This window comes from Abrus precatorius, unplaced genomic scaffold (genome assembly GCF_003935025.1).
Source record: "Abrus precatorius isolate BTA unplaced genomic scaffold, Abrus_2018 Scaffold9, whole genome shotgun sequence".
NCBI classification, from domain to species: domain Eukaryota; kingdom Viridiplantae; phylum Streptophyta; class Magnoliopsida; order Fabales; family Fabaceae; genus Abrus; species Abrus precatorius.
The window spans coordinates 20,485,745-20,508,136 of NW_020874439.1; the positions used below are offsets into that span (position 1 = coordinate 20,485,745).

At 32.4% G+C, this 22,392-nt stretch overlaps 1 protein-coding gene across 1 annotated transcript; it reads right to left on the reverse strand.

Annotated features, from left to right (window-relative positions):
* Nucleotides 1–326: 326 nt before the first annotated feature.
* Nucleotides 327–1,253, reverse strand: LOC113850961. The gene has a single exon (XM_027481467.1). The coding sequence runs from the start codon at nucleotides 1,251–1,253 to the stop codon at nucleotides 327–329; it is 927 nt and encodes a 308-aa protein (XP_027337268.1).
* Nucleotides 1,254–22,392: the final 21,139 nt, after the last annotated feature.

Below are 22,392 nucleotides of genomic sequence, written 5' to 3' on the forward strand. Positions count from 1 at the left end.
ACTAAAACTCCTACCATGTACCATCACAGGACAACCTAAAGACACAGAAGAAGTTGTTACGGGCTTACCCGTAGGAGTAGATACAATAACATCACAAGCCAATTCAAATACAGGTAATTCTAGATATCTCATACAATCCACAGAAATAAAGGAATGAGTAGCACCAGAATCAAACAACACATCTACAAGTCGATCTTTTATGATACCTTTACCTCTAATAAGCTCCTTTGATTTTGAAGTCTCGACTCCACTCATAGCAAAAACTTTGCCTTTCACATTTGGCTTTGTTCCAGTGCTTGCTCTAGATTCAGGTCTTTGTTCCACACTCATGCTTCCGCTCTTTTGTGGAGCAGACCAACAGACACTGCAGAGTGTCCCATTTTCCCACAAATGTCACATGTTGGTGGAAGTTGAGGACAATTCTTTTTAATGTGAGGTTCACCACACTTGAAACATTTTAGTGGCCTTCTGAAAGAACCTGAACCACCACTACTATCTTCTTGAGATACAGTCCCCTTCACTTGAGACTGATTTGGACTAGAGTAAGGTCCTCTAGAAAATCTTGGAGGCATTCGGTCTTGCCTCACAGGACCACCGATTCTGGTATCCACCATCTTACCCTTAGTATTGGCTTCAAATATTCTGCATTTACTCACTAGAGTGGGTAAATCTGTCAGCTGGAATACACTAACAGCAGCTCGAATATTTGGCCTAAGCCAATGTTCAAATTGAGCACATAGATCTTCCTCTCCATCATTATGTTGATAGTGAGACCAGTATTTCATCAATTCATGAAATTTAGCAGCATATTCACCTACAAACATGTTTCCTTGTTTCAACTCAAGGAACTCCCTAGCCTTCTGTTTCTTTAAATCTCTAAGGAAATAATTTCCTAGGAAGGTTGCCTTGAATGTCTCCCAAGGAATATAATCATCTTCTTGCAGTAGAGTTTGACTAGCAAATCTCCACCAGTTCTCAGCTTCTCCACTCAGCATATAAGTAGCATAAGTTACTTTATGCTCCTCTCTATATCCCATGGCATGGAAAATCTTCTCCATGTCTGCTATCCACCTCTGAACTCCCTCAGGATCAAACTTTCCCTTAAATTTTGGAGGGTTATGCCTAGTAAAAGAAGAAAGTCCTCTATACTCGGCTGGTTCAGCCTCCTGGTTATGTGCCAAAGTCTCTAAGACTTGGGTCATGCGCTCCAGGAGTTCATTTGTAGCACCGACAGGTCTACCTCTACCAGCCATAGCTCTAATCATGCAATAAACTCAAATCACTTATTAATCTATCATAGATAGACCTAGTTCACGTAATTGACATCTAACAAGTCATATTAGCAAATAATCATTTCATATTCTAGTATATCTATTAGACAACACAGACATGTTAGTCCCATACCCCAGTCTGGTCTGGATGAACTGCTCTGATACCAAAATTGTAACGCCTTATATTTCTTTCCTCAATATATGATAAATTTTCATAAAAATTTAAATGGTAAAGTAAATTTTCTTTCAAAACTCTCTAATAAGAAAGAGACATTGAAATAATATAAGGTTCATAGAGTAAAATTTCATTAATTCATAAGTACTTTAGAAAAACAAAGATTCTAGAATTTTCATCAGCAATAAAAAGAAATAGTAGTTTTACAATTGTTCAAAAGAATGCTATATAAAACTGAAAATATTCATTACATAACTCAAAATAACTAAGTCCTATAGCAGTTCTCATCCATCCATGCATTGTGCGCCTGATACTATTCATCCTGGTTTCCTGAAAAATATTGTGTAAGGGTGAGTTTCTACCCTACTACTCATACATACCATATACATTCTTCACAAAACACATCTTATCACGATTAAAGAAAACATCATGGCATTACATATCACAGTGTCATATAAAGCATATTCTCATCTCAACGCGTATTACATTACACAGATTCACAATTTTTTTTACTTTTATCCGCGCTTACCGCGCCCTGTGGCCATAGTTATCCGATGCCTCTATCTCGAGGTCTTACACATCCATGTAAATAGTCGCCGGATGGCCCAATGCAATACGGATACAACGCATGCAATAGACGGCCCCTTAGAAAAAAGTAATGGTTAGGAGTCAAGTCAGGAAACGAGTGTGTGGCCATGTGGTGCATTCGAACACAATATTCCGTGCACAATCCCAAATGTCACTTACCACCTTGCATTTCCTCAAGATATCCCATATCGTCTCCATCTTTCACTCCCCAGTGTATCTCTGTAACTATTTACATCATATCTTTTTCCATCTCATACTCTTTCGAGTATATTCACATGTTCACATATGCCATTTCTCATGTTCACACATATTTTTCATCATATTTCCACATACTTTTCATCATATACATCAAACCATGGCATATTAACAATACACATCATTTTTACATGAAACAATATATTCAAACATGAAACATCCATCTCTTTGTATATTTCATATCACAAAATCATATCAACCATCCTCAATATACCTTACCATGCCTTATTTGGACATAATATCACATTTTCACCATGTATTCATCATAAATCACATAAACAGCCAATTATTCTCACTTTTCACTGATTATTTTTCATAAAACAAGGATTATTCCACATATAATCACATACATGACAAGATCTATGAGAATACAAGTAATAAACATAACAAAATGATAAAGTAGAGTGCCCTTACCTCAAAACAGAGCTTTTACAAGGATTTAACCAAAGATTTAACTTTAGAACGAAGTTTTTCCTAAGAACATCATGAACATTTATAAGAAAAAGAAGAAGAAGAGAAACGAACAGTAAATCTAACTTCAAACTTAGAGAAACTTACTTAAAATGCTTTAGAACGGACGTAGAATCACAGATCTGAAGAGAAATCTAAGTTTAGGAGGTTTAGTATGTGAGAAAATGGCGAGATATGACCTTAGAACCTTGGGTAGGAGTGAAGAAGTGAAAATTTTATGTGAAGCCCCCTATTTATAGAAATTTTTTTGAAGATGTCAGCGTCAATGTGATGTAGGCGATGATGTCAGTATGATGCAAGCGATGATGTCGGCGTGATGTCACCGATGACATCAGCGTGATGTCGCCAATGACATTAGCGTGATGTCGCCAATGACATCAGCATGATATCATTGTTGACATCAGGGGCTACTGTACATACACGGTTTCTTTCTGCTCACAAAGTACTACAGATTTTTCTCAATGATATACTATAGGCATGACACAAAGCATAGGATGTTATAGCGTTCATCATGAGGTTGGATCTTTTTCACTTCTTGATCGACCAATCTTAGAAATTCTGAGGGTAAATCAACATCACTATCATCTTCAACAGCTTGATTAATGGGACAATCAAAATTAGTGGATGAGATATTAGCACTGTTACTTTCAGTCATGTCACTGTTGGATCTGCATTGTGTGAGAGTTGAGACAAAAAGAAAATAAACGATAAGATTCAAGCAATAAAGAAAGAAGACACAAAAGGTTGCTGAGAATTTGAATTGTATTTCATTTGCTAAATATACTTAAAAGGAAACATGTGTCCCAACTTACAAAACAAACTGATATTTTAAATTGCAAAAAGAAACCATATATTAGTTTTTTCAAAAAGTAATAATATTCTAAAGCTTTGAGACAAAACAATAAGATTAGCTTGAATGATTACTTTGAGTAGGCATTAAAAATCATAGGAAGTTCGATGATCTCCCAATTGCCAACTTATGTGTTCAGCGGACAAGTGCGAACTAGGTTCACAACCTCTTCTCCATGTACATCTTCATCAGCAGCAGCCACTGAGTCTTGAAACTCAAATCCAGCATTGTAAAAGCTTTTTAGAAGATCATAAATGGGGACTCCTTCAGTCTTAGGCTCCTTACCTTCCAACCTGACTAATCTTCTTTCTTTCTTTTCCTCCATGACTCTCCTCTTATTAGCTTTAGTGGACGTGTATCCCAACCCAAATCTATCCTTATTCTTATGAAGCTGTAACCAATTTGCTGCTTTCATGATGGTTTGTCCTAACACATATCCATACTGACAACCTCCATCAAGCATGACTTTAGCAGTCATTATGGATGTATTAGACAATTGAGGCTTTACGATTAGGGCTCCCTCTCCAACATAAGTAGCATTTGCAATCTCTAAAGCCTGAAAAGAGGTCTCTAGAGCTTCTTCAGCAGCTTCAATGTAAGGAATGGACAAAGACTTACTCACCAACACATCTTCTTCACCAGAGACAATCACCAACTTATTATCAGTGATAAACTTCAGTTTCTGATGCAATGTGGATCGTACAACTCCAACAGAATGAATCCAAGGCCTCCCCAAAAGACAGCTGTAAGCTGGTGCGATGTCCATTACTTGAAACAAAATCTGAAAGGTGCAAGGACCAATTTGAATTAGAATCTCAATTTCTCCAATGACTTCTCTCCTTGTTCCATCAAAGGCTCTTACTATTATGGTACTGGGTTTCATATGCGACTCATCACAAGGTAATTTTGACAATGTTACTTTTGGCATCACATTCTTCTCAATCATCTTAGTCAGTCTTGCCTTTAATTCTTTTACTTCTTCATTCTCAAAGAGTTCTGGATTAGATGACTCACTTTCTTGGGAGGTACTTGGATCTTTGAATGGTAACTTAATCTCTTGGACTCTCTCTTTAACCCATTGACAGTAACTTGCTTTTGCTGCATAACTTCTCACGCCTAGCTCTTTCTCTTTTCGAACAACCCTCGCCCAAGCATTTCTTGCCTTTTGGATACGGTCAGGGAAATTTCCATCTTCATAATAGACAACAAATGTAACCAACAATTCCTCAGCAGGTGGTCCCATCATAGGATAAGCGAGTTGACGTTGTCCCATAATTGGATTGTAATTTATACAACCCCGAGTACCCATAAGAGGAACATTTAGAAAATTGCCACAGTGATAAACAACGGTTGTCAACTGTTGCAATGGAGTGTGCCATCTGATGCGTCCTTCATTCAAACTAGCTAAGTGATTAGCCCACTTTTGACCATTTTTCTGCCCGATCTGAAACCTCAGCAAATCAGTGATTGAACACTTGATTTCACTTGGCCTTTTAAAAACATGAGCTGTGTGCCATATATAAAGCATAGGTAGACAACATATAATCCTCTTTCCTTTCCTTTCATGGTAGAAACTTAATGTACAATAAATATTAGCTAGTATTGCAGGGACAGGATTTTCAAATCAATTTTTGCATGCAAGAAATACATCTATTGCTGCTAAATCAACAAAGTTGTCATGTTTAGGGAAGAGGACGATGCCATAAATGGTGAGTGCTAAAACATCTATGAAAGTGTCCCAATCTTCTTTTTCTGCCAAAATATGCATGATGTTCCATAGGGCAATATGGTTGTTGACCCTCCAATGGCAAGTCTAGAATTTGCTCAAATTCCTCTAAGGTCGGAGCCAATTGAAAATCCTAAAAAGTGAAGCACCTCAATGGGGAATCATAATACTAGGCTAGGGCTGTTAAAGCATATTCCTGCACATTCACTTCCATTAACCTCAGAATATTTCCATACCTCCTCACTAAAATGAGTTGTTGGACCATCTTTAGCTTCTTTCCTAACTCTCTCAGACTAGCAGTGTCAGCCATTTTAACTCTCAGATGAAATTTTTTTCTCAACTCAACTGATTTCACATCGCTGCTACTTGATCCCACATGAATTTCTATTTTCTTGAATACTCAAACAACTTTGTGATTCTCAACCTATAAATAAAAAGGAAATAATGAAAAATTATTTCAAATTTTGTATTTGTTTCATTAACATAGGATCCTAGTAGCCATAAGGATTAATATTGATTCTAAACAGATAAACATCTATATAAGAATCAACATAAATTCTAAATGAATCAATAATCCACTAGGCTTTTACATTAATAAGACAAATATGTGATGACCATGATAATGCGAGAACAATATGAATCATTACTTTTTTTAAGATCTTTTGAATTTTATTTTTTGATAAATATAAATTGATACTTAAAAGGGTAATGCTCCACATGACAATGTAATGATGCAAGAAATTATGCAAATTGTCATCCTTAACTTTATTTCAAAACTGATTTTAAATTTATTATAAGTGTCACAAGGATGGCAATAAGCATGATGTTCAAATAAATGATATGCAATGATATATGAAATGATGATGATGTAAGAAAAATTAATTGAGAGAATCATGTGAATCACTAGCCTTTATATTATTCCAAAATGTAATAAAATATCTTTTTTATTTAAAATTTTAAGGTGCTAATAATTCACATGATTTCTAAAAGAGTAGATAAGGAAAAAATACTCCCCTTGTGTCCTATTCGAGTCACCTAAAGGTCTAACTTAAAGATCTACAGCTTTCTTTTACCTGTAAAGACTCATCAAATGTGGTTTGTAATCCTAAAAGGTCACTAGAGCTAAGATCCAATCTCCAATGTTGGCCACAACAGTAGGGAGTCTACTAGATGTGGGACATCAAGAAAAGGTCAAACTCTAGCTAGGGTTTTCATGATAGCCAAATAGGATGTGCATCCAAAATGACACCGCTACATAACCCCTCTAATCCTAAGCATACTCAGACCTAGGTATAGGACTTCACTCAAAGTGTGTGATGAATGTGTAAGTGGTAGTGTGTGAGGGAGCATACAAACCTTATCAACTCAACAAAAATAAAAGCTGCAAAAATTAAACAACACGAGAATATCACATATTATCAATAGTCATCTATCTTAACGTTATTAAGAAAAATATATACAACAAGGTTCCGAAAATACATGCACGAAATAAATACATGAATAAAAGAAACATAATACAATTAATTTAGATCATAAATAAGAAAAGAGAAAGGGATTAAGTAAATAGAAACAAAATTACACAAATTTGCACAATTAATTATCAAAGGCTTGACTCTCTAAAAGAAATGTCCCCAGTGGAGTCGCCATTTGTCGCAACCGGGCAGTCGCAATGGTACGGTGAAAAACGTTTTCATGATAATCAAAGGAGTCGCCACCAAAGTTTATTTTAAGAAAACATTGGAAAAACTTTTTAAAATAATATGATATTTGAAACAAAAAATGAGTTCGGGAGTCATTTACGTGTGGGGAAGGTATTAGCACCCAAAACGTATGTTTAAAATGGTTACTTAAAATTAATTGTGCAAATTTATTTAAATTCTGAAAAATATTTATTTAATCCCTAAACATTAATTATTTTTATTTTAGAAGAAGAAATATTATTTATTGAGATATTATTTGGGTTATTTTGAAAATTATTTTGACGTGACGGGTATGGTTCCCGCTCCTACGTATCTCCAGGTGCAATTGAGAACTCAAAGCCACATAGTTCTATCTAATAATTATGAAATTAGTTGATTATAAATTAAGTTTAGTGAAAGAAAATTTATTTTGAAATTAAAATTATTTTCATAAAATTATAATGTTTAGGATATAAGATAACGCGATTATACATGTACCCTACGAGAAACAAATACAGAAAGTGAAGGAAGATCACATAACTATACTGCAAATTGTTAAAAATATTTTATTCTTAAATGAAGTATTTGAATTTTGATTTTGATTATGATTAATATTGGAAGAGAATTTAAGATAGCGTAAGCTATACATTAATCTTTTATAATTTTTGGACTATCGAAGACAATGTAAATCGCACATCGATATTACAAAAATTTGTATAACAAAATGATGAAAAGATTGGTTGTTTAACTTATTAAATAAGAAGTATGATTTAAGAAAATTTAAAATATGAAATTAATTCTATTTAATGAAATGAATAAATATATTTGAATTGATTAAAAAATATTTAATAATAAAATAAAATAATAAAAAGTTAAAACTTTGTTTGATAAATTTATGTTGTATAGAACCTAAGGTAACGTTTATACACATAAGTTGTAATAATTTATAACACATAAAGGTAAAGTCGCTACACATTAGTATTATAAATTATTGTGTTTATCAAATAATTTCTATTTAAATTGATTGATTAGTAAAATAGTAATTATAGAGAATACATTTTGATTGATTATTAAGATAATTTTTTAATTAATTAGATATTGCATATAATAAATCAATGTTGCATAAAACTTTAGGTTACGTAGGTACACTTAAGCTTTATCGATTTATAACATACGAAAGCAGAGAAGCTACACGTTAATGTCATAAACTGATGCAAACATGTGCTATTTATTCTTTTCTCATGAAATAAATTTAAAATGTAATTTATCCACAAAATAAAAAGGAATAAAACATGAATATAAAATCAAATTACACTCCAAACTTATAGAACACCCCAAAAAATAAATAATGACATCAACATAAGAAAAAATTCAAGAATAGTAAAAGAAAATTACTTATAATATTTTACTAATTTTCTGTTTGATTTTAATGAAAAAAGACACATTTTGTAAATAAATAATTGAAGCCAAACATAATATAAAAGTAAATATTAATTGTAATAAAGATAAAATAAAATAAAATAAATTAGAAAGAGTTAATAATAATAAAAGATGAAATAATTTTACTAAAGTAAATTAAATATAAGTAACCAAAATAATAGATAAAAATGGAAAGCAAAATACAAATGAATAAAATAAATTTAAATTTATTTATTATTTTCTTAATAAAAAAATAAAATAAAAAAAAACTTTGACCTCAGACGTGTTATACAAAAAGGGGGCCTGAGTCCAAAATTTTAAGGAATATTAAGAAGTTAAAAAAAATAAGAAATGAAAAAAAAGATAAGGAAAAGAAAATGAAAAAGGAAAAGGAGCCGAAAGTTAGGATTTCAAATGACAAATGCTTAGGATTTATTGCAATCTGCCAATGACTCATCTGAGTAGTCATTTCCACTTTATTATTTCAATATAATAATATTATATTATTTAAGATTAAAATAAAATAAAATAAAGTAATAATAATAAAAAAGAAACTTTACAAACGTTAGGTAGCTTATACAACTTAGTCTCTCTTCTTCACTTCATTTGCAGAATATCAGAATATGTTAAGAGGCAAAAGAATGCTATTGCAACGAGAAAGAAAGAAGAAAAAGGAAAAAAACCCTTAAATGCAATTAATAAATATTCCAGATCTGAATCCAAAATGAAGATGGTGAAGATTTAATGGTGTGATTTCTTTCCCTTCTTCTAGTTTTTGATTTCCTTCTCCAGTCTATTTTTTCATTGTACTTACTTTCGTTTTTGCTATTCTTTCCTTATATCCTCCCCTTTATTTGTTCTTCACTTCATTCATACTTTCTGGATATTTTTTTGAAATCAATTTTTTGAATTTTTCTTCTTTCTTTGAAAACTCGTACCCCTTTCAAAATTTTTCTCAGAGAAAAGAAAACCCCCTGTCTCTTCAACCGGGTCTCTTGCGTTTTTATATCGATCATTTTTAGGATTTTTACAAAATGCTGAAAATGTTCAGTTTTCTTTCTCATGCTCAGAACTAATTTTTGACTTTGGGTTATAAACCTTTGTAATGCAGGCGGCTGTTTCCGGAAAGCAAAAATCAATTTTTTCAAAAAAATTTCCATTTTGCTGTAAAACAGATTTATTTCATTTTTTAAAAAATTTTGCAAGTAATTTCTGGGAGGCAAAAATTGGTATTCACACTTCGTCTCCCCTGTTTCTCCTTCCCACGCTATGCACTTTATTTCTCTACAAGCCTTTCAAACCCCATTCCCTTTTCCTATTTCTGAGGTGCCTGTCTTGAGCTCACGCCCACTCTCCCACTTATTCTCACCCCCCACGATCTCCTCCTCTTACTCTCTACTCATCCAATTCTGAAACCCATCTTCTTCCCTCTCCATTCCCAGATTTCTGCACCCACCATGGCTGATGGGTCTTTATCCAGCGCTCCTAGAAGGGGCAAGGAGCTAGTGAGGAAGCGTCCTCGCCCCCAGAATGTAGCCCCTCCACAATCTCCTTCATCCCAGCTGCTCACCTTCAGTGCCCTTACTCACCGCACCAGGTATGACAAACTGAAAAATTGAGTTTGGGGCTAGAGCAAATTTATTGTTTGAGACATTTTACATCACTATAATTTATTTAAGGAAGTGAGGGAATTGATAGGAGTGGAGCATAGGAAAAATTTATTTTCTATTACTGAGCCTACATATAGAGAGCTTACATTAGAATTTCTCACCACTTTGGTTGTTGAGAAGAAATTTTCTGGTTGGGATTCTGAAGGCTTTATTCAATTTCGAATGATACAAAACATGTATAAGATGAGTTATTCTAACTTTTCTATCCGAATGGGGCTTTATACCTCTGATTTTGTACTCATTGAAGAGTACCGACAATTGGCCCATATCTCCCTTTTGGGTTGCTCCAATATAGATTGTTGGAGGAGGATTAGTGTTGTTGATATGGATTGGAATCCTACTTGATCTAAGGCCTCCACATTGAAGAAACCAGCTTGGAGGTATGTGTATACTCTGCTAGCCCACACTCTAACTGGGAGAGATCACAATTTTGGGGTTGTGGGTGCAAAGGACCTAGAATTCTTACATAGCATGATTGATAAGATCCCTATTCACCTTAGTATCTGCCTGGTAAAATTTTTATTCTCTCAAGCCAATGATGATTGGGTGGGGTGTATTTGTGCGAGTCCATATGTCACTCGTTTGGCTAAGGGATTAGGAATTTTGAACAATGTTTCTGTTTCACACTAGTTAATCACATGGCCCCTATCTTGCACGAGACAATGAAGGCCATAAAATTTGAATCAGCCTCTACCAGTACCCACATTGATGCTAAGGATGACCCACTTGATGAGCTCCCCTCTCCCCCACCTAGGGTAGACAGTCCCCTTGCACCTACTGAGGATCCTAACATCATGCCACAAAGACTACATTCACCGTTTGGCTAGGATGGAATCCACAGTCGAAGCCAACTTTGCTGCTCTATTTAGTCATTTTGGTATCTCAGCATCGACAGTCCTCCATCCTACCCCATCTTTTTCTGACTACTTTCTCAGTACAGATGATGAAGATTCAGATGATGCTAGTGCAGCAATTTAGTCTGTAATTAGGATAGTCTTAGTTGTTGGATTTCTTTTACTTATGTTATTTTCAAAATTTAAATTGCTCTTGTTTCTTTATTGCTTTTGTTTTTTTATTGTGTTATTTTGATTGTTGTTTCCTTTTGTCATTTTGAATTGAGTTGAATTTTTCTATAAATTCTTTTTGATCATGTTTCTTCTCTATTTGAATCTCAGATTAGTTGTGACTCCCACCACTCTTTGCCTATTTTTATTGCTTTTTAGGGAAGTTTCAGTTTGCACTTTAATTCTTATATTTGATTGAGGACAATGCAAATCTTACAGTGTAATGTCTGAACTGAATTTTTGTTTTGTTCTCGAGCAAATATTGAGTCAATTTTACTTTTGCATCAGAGATGATATTCCTGGATAGTTTACAAAAATAGAATATTTTTTTTGAAAAAAAATCATATGCAGTTATTTCGGTAATTTGAATTGTGTTTTTAATTGTTTCTTGATTGAAGTATCAGAAGACTTTTCCGATTTGAGGACCTTGAATCTATGCCAAATGTTTAAGAATATATGCAATTAATAGAATAATTAATATCTAAAAAAAATTGGAGCTCTGCTCAAAATAAAAGAGCATGCCATAGAAGCATATTTAGTTGAATGTGGATTGCAGGCAATGTCCGGATACCACATCCTAGAACCCTTAAATTGTTTGAGGTACCGATGAGGAAAGCAAGGGATGAAATTTCCATTAATACCTTGTGCTAATTGGGATGGAGCATAAGATGCACCTTGTTAGTCGATCATGGCTCAAAGTGAGAAAATTAAATAACACCTTGTGGAAAAATTCAAAGCTTTGACTGTGATTTTTTAAGAACTAATAGCATAAAGGTCCTTATTCAGTTTTGTGTGAAGTTACAAAGGTTGAGAGGAAAAGATGGCACAATTTGATGTTTAAGAATTATTGTCCCTCTAAAATTTTGAAACATAATAATAATAATAATAATTCAAGAATTTGATTCTTTGTTATCAAAGGTACATTTGATCCATTTCTTTGCTTGGAGACAAGTAATCATTCAAGTTTGGGGGAATTTGATAAATACCTTCTATACTTAGTTCTATAATGTAATTCATGAATGATAATTGAGATTTTTTGAGCTATTCATTGAGATAATTTATTATTAAGTCCATTTTATTCATATTTTAGGAAAAAAAATCAAGAAGTGAGAGCTTAAAGGATATTGGGAATTGAAGTAAGAAAAGAACCAGAGATATACACGGGCAAGTATATGGCCGTGTACATGGGCATGTATCTCACTGGTTGCATCAATTAAGCACATAATCAGAGTCAGAGATATACATTGGCAAGTACATGCTCATGTATATGAACGTGTATTTAACTAGTCGTGTCAATTGAAGTACATCATCAAAATCAGATATGTATACGGTCAAAGTACATGACCGTGTACTTTTCAGAAGAGTTGTGAAGGACAAATGTTAGAGACCAGAGATGTACACGGTAAAAGTAAATGGTCATGTACATGGACATGTACTTTTAATATATGTCAGAATTAAACTTCTGTGATAAGATAAGCCCTAGGACTACTCATATAAAAGAAAACTTAGCACAGAAACCTAGAGAATGCCATTTTTGGGAAAGAAAGAGTTAGTGACGGCTGGAAGGATGCAATCAAGTTCTTTAATTTTTTTTCTTTTGTAATTGTAGTTTCTACATGTTTGCATTCTAATTCTCCTTGGAGCATCTAGATGTAATGAATTCTATGTGACCAAATCTTCTAGAATTCTTCTTAATGCTATTTCATGTTCTCTTCTCTTGAGTTTAATTGAGTAGTATTAATTGTCTCCTATCGTATTTTTCTTGTTTGATTTTGAGTAAAAATCCTGCATGAAATTATCATTTCTCAATTAAAATGACTTGAATGTATTTCTAGAGATAGAAAGACATGAGTTTTCTGTATTAGGAATAACCCTAAGTATGGAATTCATAATGAACTTAATGCAACTTAGGGAAACTAATTAAGAAAGAGATTCTGATTATTCAATCGAAGGTTAGGAACCATTATCCTTGAGAAAGGTGTTGATTGATTTCAGGAATTTCTGCAGCAACAAGAGACTAAAACTAAATAGTTGAAGGATAATTCTAATTATTTGGACACTTAGGAGGATTTACAATCTAGATACTCACTTATTTCTCTTGAATACACTTAGTCATACTTTTCTAGATTTTACTTTCATAGAAATTTGTTCCTTTTAATTTGTTATTTTCTTAGTTTAACAAATTTATCAACATAATTTCTTGCACATATTCATTAACAATTGGGTAATCAAGGAAGCAATTCTTACTAACAGTCCCTGTGGATACAACATTTGATACTTTATTTTTTGCAATATTAAAAGAGAATTAAAAAAAAGAGATTTAATTGCTAGATTAAGAAAAAAGAGAAAATAAAAATGGAAGGATCATAAATGCAAATGAAAAGCATGATAGATTAATTGATGTGCTGAAATTCTTAAACTGGGACAGTTAGTATGATGTATATTCAAACAGGGGCAATCGATAAGTTTTAAATTTTAAATTGAAGTAAATCGTATTCTAAACTTCTCAAACCGGGATAATTAATGATTTTGAGATTAAATAAATGAAAAGACATGAATGTAAATTGGGGCAAAACCGCAAAAGAGAGTCAATTGAAGTGCTAAACTTCAAACTGGGATAATTGATAAGACTTTAAGTTTGGTCAACCTACTCTAAAGCTTGTTAATGAGTGGTCAATGTTACTGACATATGCTACTAGCATTGTTCATTTAAAAAAAAACACATTACTCCAGTATTATTGTAATCATTCATGTTACATTTTGATTCCATCTACTTCAAATTATATGCATTTCATTCTTGCCCACCATATATTCCTCTCTTTGCAATTTGTTTCATCTCTCTCTTAAATAAATTGTTGATTTTCTTTGTTCTACTATTAATTCATTTTACATTTTGACAAACATATATTGAAGGGAAACATGTGTCCATAAAAAAAAATGAAAAAAAAAATGTTGCAATTATTTTGATTTGTTTTAAGTCATATGAAGTTCATTAAGTTCTCAATAAATACAACATCATAACAGCTCATAGAATATTAGTAGAGGCTAATCTAAAAGCACATTAGCCAAGTCTTTAGTTATAAACCAAGCAAAGAAATTACGAGTTCTTACTCATATTTGATTTATAGGGTGTGTGACTTTGTAAAGATGACAGGTTTCAAACTATTTCAAAATAAAAAAAAATTTAATATTCATTTTGTATCCTTTTTTACATTTTACATCATCTTGACATCTTACACCTTTGACATTATCTTGCATAAATTAATTCAGTTGGGATTGTCTTTCATATTGCTTAGATGATCTTGATCTCTCAGCCACCTATAGTTCTAACTTCATTGTTGTGCTTGCTGTATATGAAAAACATTGATTTGTAAACTCACACTTGTTGCATCATAAAATTTCTTGTAGTTCAAGTCCTTATGCCTACTTCCTATTAAGGACACCATTTACCCCTGGTTCAAAGATCATCTTATTAGTTCCATCTCATAACTCTTTTTTTTAACCGTTGAAAGGTCTTAATTTGTGTCTACTTCATTCCATAACACCTTGTGCTTATTACTTCTTAATGGCTCATGCACTTGCCACACCTCAAGTCTTGCACTTCTCATCTTATAACAAGTTATCTTTCATAGGTTGTTATGCTTTTTAGTCTTATAGGAGTTTGTGTTTGCTGTTGCATCTCACAAGCTCTAATTGTTACTCACATCAAAGCCTCATAAGCTTGTTATGTCTATATTTGTTCACCACAAAGGACCATGTGCTTACTCCACCCCATAAGGTCCATGAGTCTATCTCATCTTATAAGCTTTAATCACTACTAGAAAACCTGAAAATATAGACGAATTTACAGACAGATTTTTTCACTATTACAGACAAATTTTAGCATTACAGACGGTTACAGTCCGTCTGTAATATGCGTGTCAGTAAATAATTACAGATGGATTTTTAAATCCGTCTGTAATTTACAAACAAAAAAATTTGTCTGTAATTCATTTATGAAATTTTAAAAAAATTATTTCATTTTTTTATAAACATAATTATTTCTCACTGTTCCTAATTATCACAATTTATAAAAATAATAAAAACTACAAAATTATATATTTAAAATTAAAAGTTATCTATAAAATATAAAATTAAAATTTCATTACAAAGGAAGAAGTAAACATCTAGAAAAATAATATAAAAAATAAAATAACATTATATATCACTAATAATCGGCGTGATCATCTTCCGAAAAAGTATCTCTCCTAATACATGAATATTTTATTATATTTGTTTACACTTAATAAAACATGTATCTAATGTAAATTTTGGCAGAATCTCCCATAATATATGAATATTTCCCTATATTTGTTTACACTTAATACAACAAATTTCTAAAATAAATTTTGGTAGAATCTCCCCTAATATATGAATATTTTTCTATATGAATATTTTCACTTAATACAACAAATTTCTAATGTAAATTTTGGCAGAATCTTCCTAATATATTAATATTTCCTTACATTTATTTACACGTACTTAATACAAAAATCTAAATTTTCTTTACACATAATCTATATATTATGTAATCGCCCACTTTTTCCAATGCATAAAAAACATAAACATTACAATTCTAAACCGTTCTAGAGCACATCACCTTATAACTCCACCACATGCATATGCTACAAACTCTGCAAACACAAACAATCCAACTACACACAATAATCAGGTTCGGAGAAGGACCTCTACGCCCTTCCCCCCAGTCATACAATCTCCAATCCTACAACTCTATCTTAGAAATTTTAAGTCTCTAAAATACATCAAAAATAAAAAAAACTAAACCGATTAAAAGTTAGAGTATCGTACCAGGAACACAATGATGCAAATTATCTTTTAAATAGATGTTCCAATCACTCGCAAAGGCCAAAAAACTGAAGCTCTTTGAGAGAGAGAGACAGAGAGAGCCGAGAGAGAGAGAGATTTATGAAAAATGAGGAAGGGGAAGGGGGAAGCGCGAATTTTTGGGTTTCAGACATTACAGACGGAAAAAATTACCTGTAAGTGGTTTAATGAAACAGTGCGTTTTAAAGATCCAGTTATAGATAGATTTTTTCATCTGTAAATTCGTCAAGTCCATTTACAGATGAATTTTTCTGTCTGTAAATTGTCACATGAAAACTTGGTTAAAAAATGGCAATATTTACAGACAAAAAAATTTGTCTGTAACTCCCGTTCCAAATTTCCCTCCCTTTTTCAAATTACAGACGGAAAAATGCATCTGTAACTCATGTCTATATTATTTCGCGCCAAATGGTGGGCAAACTATAGACAGATATTACAGATGAATTTTTATCCGTCTGTAGTATAGACAGATATTACAGACGGATTTACAGACATATTTTTCAAAAATTAAAAAAATAAATAAATAAATCCATCTGTAATACAGACGGATAAAAATCTGTCTCTAATAAGCGCTTTTCTAGTAGTGAATGTCAACTAATCTTAAAGCTCTAGTCCTTACTTCTTCTCATAAGTTCTTGTTCATTCTCTATCTCACAAAGTTTTCTACCTGCATATCTCATAGGTCCCATCGCTGTCCCATTTCATAGGCTCATATGCCTATCTCATCTTATGAGCTCTGATGTCAATTGATTTTAAGCTCTTGTGCTTTCTTCTTCACATAGGTTCTTACGCATTCTTTATCTCACAGACTTCTATGCCTACTTTATCTCATAAGCCTCATGGTTATCACATTTCACAGGCCCATGTATCTATCTTATTTTATGAGCTCTGATGTTAACTAATCTCCAGCTCTTGTGCTTCCTTCTTCTCGTAGGTTCTTATGCATGCTTCATCTTATACACTTCTATACATATTCATCTCATAGATCCCATGACTATCTCATTTCACAAGTCTATGTATCTATCTCATTTTATGATCTCTGATGTCAACTAATCTCAAGTTGTGGTACTTGCTTCTCTTTATAGGTTTTTGTGTGTTCTTTATTTTACAGACTTTGGTATATACCCATCTCAAAGGTCCCCAGACTATCTCATTTCACAGGCCCATGTGCCTATCTCATCTTATTAGCTCTTATGTTAACTAGTCTCAAGCTTCTGTACTTGCTTCTTCTATTAGGCTCTTATGCATTCTTCATCTCATACACTTTTGTAAATACCTATTTCATAGATCCATGGCTATTTCACTTCACAGGTCCATGTATCTATCTCATCTTGTGAGCTCTGATATCAACTAATCTCAAGCTTTTGTACTTGATTCTTCTTATAAGTTCTTGTGCATTCTCTATTTTACAAGCTTTTGCACATACCCTTGTCATAGGTCCAAAGGCTATCTCATTTCACAGGCCCATGAGTTAAGATCTTGTACTTACTTCTTTTCATAGGTTCTTACGTATTCTTCATCTTATTTTCTTCTATCATCTCATGAGCTTTGATGTTAACCAATCTAAAGCTCTTGTACTTGCTTCTTCTAATAGATTTTCGCGCATTCTTCATCTTACATAGTTTTGTACCTACCCATCTTATAGGTTGCATGGCTATCTCATTTTATGAGCTTTGATGTCAACTAATCTCACGCTCTTGTGCTTGCTTCTTTGCATAAATTCTTGTACATTCTTCATTCACATGGGTCTCATATGCTTATCCTATCTTATGAGCTACGATGTCAACTAATCTCAAGCTCTTGTGCTTACTTCTTCTTATAGATTTTTTGTGCGTTCTTCATCTCACATACTTCTATACATACCCAATTAATAGGTCTTATGGATATCTTATTTCACGGACCGATGAGCCTATCTCATCTCGCAAGCTTTGAAGTCAGCTAATTTTAAAGCCCTTATGCTTGCTTCATCTCATAGGTTCTCATGTCTACTTCACTTTTGTACTTACACACTTTATAGGCTTTCATGCTTTCTACTTCCATAAATTCATACCTTGTCTTGTAGGCCTTTTCCCACATACATAGGACCTATACCTAATTAGGCTTTTGTGCGTATGTACTCCTAAGATTGCACACCTCATAGGTTAGCGTGCTTGTTCTAATAGTTTTTGTACTTACACCACTTGATATGCCTCACATCTACTTACCTCATAGGCCTTTATACCTATTATGTCTCATAAGATATTGTGCTTTCTTCATAAACCTTCATGCTCGTTACATCTTGTAAGCTTTTTCATGTACTTACCTCATAGTTTCACGCTTGTTGTATCTTATAAGTCGTTATGTCTGCATTGGTTCACCTAAGAGGACTGCATACCTATATCATTTTATAGACTCTGATATCAAGTTCTCACGGTTGCTTTAATCCATAGGTCCTCAAATTTTCTTCATCTCGTAAACTTTATGTTTCTACATAAACCTCATAGAATCTCGTGCTTTCTTAATCTTATAGGTCTCTATGCTCATGACATCTAACAAACTCCTACCTACCCACCTTATAGACTTTCATGTTTGTTGCTTTCAAAAATCTATCTCTTGCCTATCGTGCAAGCCTTTGTGTTTACATAGGTTCTATGCTTATAGACTCCTAAGCTCGTTGTAACTCATAGGTTAGCACGACTATTCTTACTCGCTTATCAGCTAAAGCCCTCATACAAGTTTATCTCATAGGCACTTCATCTCAAAGGTCTTAATGCCTATTTTAATTTTAGGCCTAGCGCCTATCTCACCTCGTAGGCTTTTATGTTAGCTCATTTTCAAAGCTATAGTGCTTATCCATCTTACAAGTGCCCATGTGCACACATCCTTAAGGCCTCATAGGCCAACACATGCTTATTCATAAGCTTCATGCATTTGTGCATCAAAGAATCTCGGGCTTGTTGCATCCCACAAATCTCATGCTTCACATTTCAGAAGCACTTGTACCTATTTTTCTTAAAGGCCCGCATACTCATGCCTCTTATATCTCATAAACATCAACTCTAATTCTTGTTAGATCTTGTGATGCTTCACATCTACATCACTCATATGCCTATGTTCTATCCTTAACTTCCAGCCATGCATGTTTGACTCATCATATGAGCCTCATGCATGTCTCATTTTGTAGGCCTTGTGCTTATTCATTTCATACCCTCACATGCCTAGTGTGCCTTATGGACCTTTGTTCCTACTCCTTTTTCAAAGTTCTCGTGACTTTCCTTATACCAAAAATTTAGATTTTACTGATCTTTTTTCTGAAAAGTCCAATAGTTAATTAATACTTTCTTTTGTTAAAACTTAAAATCTTATCAACACATTCATTTTTATTAAAATCCAAAACTTGACTGGCATATCCACTTGCATCAAAAGTTCAAAATCTGATTAACACATCCGCATTTATCAAAGTCCAGAACCTGATTAACACATCCACTTTTATCAAAGTCCAGAACCTGACTGACACGTCTACTTTTATCCAAAGTCCAAAATCTAACTAGCACCTTTACATTTTTTTTCCAAAATTTGACTGATACCTTTATATTTTCCAGAGCCCATAATCTGACTGGCACATTTACATTTTCCAAAAGTTCAGAATCTAACTGGCACATTTACATTTTTCTAAAAGTCCAGAATCTAACTTACACCTTTTCATTTCTCAAACTCTAGAATCTGACTGACACCTTTTACATTTTTCACAATGTCTAGAACTTAACTAGTTCTCCTTCACAAAACCTGGCTCGTATACAATGCTTGTGATACACAAGACCACAGATAAAATTGATTAACTTTTTTTACTTATTTCTTACTATAATAATATGAAAAATTTAATTATTCATATTATTTAGTAAAAAATAATTAAAGAGGGGCAACTGTGAATATCCAATTTTATTTAGGTCTCTTTCAAAAATAAATTTGAAAATAAAAAATATGATAATTTGATTTTTTAGAGGTTAAGAAAATTGATAAAAAAAACTAATTCAAAATTTTAATTTTTAAATTTAAAATTAGATTTAAAAATGGTAAAAGTAGTTTGTAGATTTTTAGGAGAATAAATAAGAAAGAAAAAACTGATTACTCGTCATCGAAAAATAAGGGAGCCTTTATTTAAAATAAATAAATAAATAGATTCAGGATTTTAAAAAATGCCTATAAATAGGAAGCTTAGGTCTTTAGAGAGGAGAAATTTTTAGAAGGATACTTTAAGAGCATGGTGAAACAAATAGGAGAACTTGCCACTTTGAGAGAACGGGGAGAAAAAAGAGAGAATTCAAGAGAGAGAGACAGCTCGGGAAACGAAGAGAAAAAAGAGAGAGGTAAAAAGAAATTAACAGAGAGCAAACTAAGGCACATCCAAAGTTAACCGAAGAGAACAAACCAAAAGAGTTAAAGGATAAAGCTAACGAGAACTCTTATTTATCAAATCAAGTAAGATTTCTTTATTTTTTATTGTTTTGTTCTTCACATATTATGTGTATTTTACTCTCGTTTTTTCTTATCTATTTTTGGCTAATATTAAAAATCTCAAATTTTGTTTCTAAACAAAATATCTCCCTTTTTTTTTTGTTTTGTGTATTTTGCTCTCGTTTCTTCTTGTGCATTTTTTTTGCTCATATTAAAAGTCTCAATTTTTGTTTCTAAATAAAGTATCTCTTTTTTTTATTATGTGTATTTTGCTCTCTTTTCTTCTTATTCATTTTTTACTGATATTAAATGTCTCAATTTTTGTTTCTAAACAAAATATCTCTTTTTTCTATTAAGTGTATTTTGCTCTCGATTCTTCTTGTCCATTTTTTGCTCATATTAAAAGTCTTAATTTTTGTTTCTAAACAAAATATCTCTTTTTTATATTATGTGTATTTTGCTCTTGTTTTTTTTTTTGTTTATTTTTTGCTTATATTAAAAGTCAATTTTTATTTCTAAAACAAAGTATCTCTTTTTTCTATTATATGTATTTTACTCATGTTTTTTTCCTTGTTTGCTCGTACTAAATGTTTCAATTTTTTTTACAAAACTAATTTTTCCTAACCCTAAAATTATGCTTTTATAAATACAAATATTTTCACCCCAAAAAGTCTTTTCTCTTTGCAAATTCTAACCTTTTTCTATCTCAAAAAACTCTTTCCCTATTTGCAAATTCTAGAAAATTCTAATTTTTTTCTCCGACTCTAAAAAGTTTTTTATCTTTTAAACTCTAGAAAATATCTCCCTTTTTTTTTGTTTTGTATATTTTGCTCTCGTTTTTTCTTGTGCATTTTTTTTGCTCATATTAAAAGTCTCAATTTTTTTTCTAAATAAAGTATCTCTTTTTTCTATTATGTGTATTTTGCTCTCTTTTCTTCTTGTTCATTTTTTACTGATATTAAATGTCTCAATTTTTGTTTCTAAACAAAATATCTCTTTTTTCTATTATGTGTATTTTGCTCTCGATTCTTCTTGTCCATTTTTTGCTCATATTAAAAGTCTTAATTTTTTTTTCTAAATAAAATATCTCTTTTTTATATTATGTGTATTTTGCTCTTGTTTTTTTTTTGTTTATTTTTTGCTTATATTAAAAGTCAATTTTTATTTCTAAACAAAGTATCTCTTTTTTCTATTGTACGTATTTTACTCTTGTTTTTTTCCTTGTTTGCTCGTACTAAATGTTTCAATTTTTTTTACAAAACTAATTTTTCCTAACCCTAAATTATGCTTTTATAAATACAAATATTTTTTCACCTCAAAAAGCCTTTTCTTTTTGCAAATTCTAACCTTTTTCTATCTCAAAAAACTCTTTCCCTGTTTGCAAACTCTAGAAAATCCTAATTTTTTTCTCCAACTCCAAAGAGTTTTTTTTTTTTTTTTGTAAACTATATGAGTCTTAATCAGACACGGTTCTGAGGGTAGGCTGAGAGTGCGATCGCCAAGGGCCCAGACCTAAATGGGGCCCAAAATAAAAATTATAATACTTACTTGTAATTTGCAGTTGAAAAAATAAAAAAAAAATAAAGAAGACTTTTCAATTTCTCACACAATCACACTTTGCTTGCTAAAAACGTAATTACTTCTTCGACTTCTCCAGACCTTTTAACAGTGTGTGTGCAATTCTGTATTTTATCATAATAAAAAAGACAAAACCCACCATTGTTGCAGGTAGTTCTTTCCTCCTCACTTTTCTTTCTTTTTTCTTTCTTCCTCCCTGTTCCTCAATCCTTATTCGGCAAATGTTAAAAAAATCGTTTACCTAAAAAATTGATTTTGTTATTTACTATGTACAGATAACCCACTTACCCACATTTGTTCCAAAGACATCTTTGCTTTTCTTTTTAGT

Bases quoted from the DNA above. Each gene is read 5' to 3' on its own strand.
- LOC113850961 (XM_027481467.1), bottom strand. From the start codon at position 1,253: ATGGCTGGTAGAGGTAGACCTGTCGGTGCTACAAATGAACTCCTGGAG.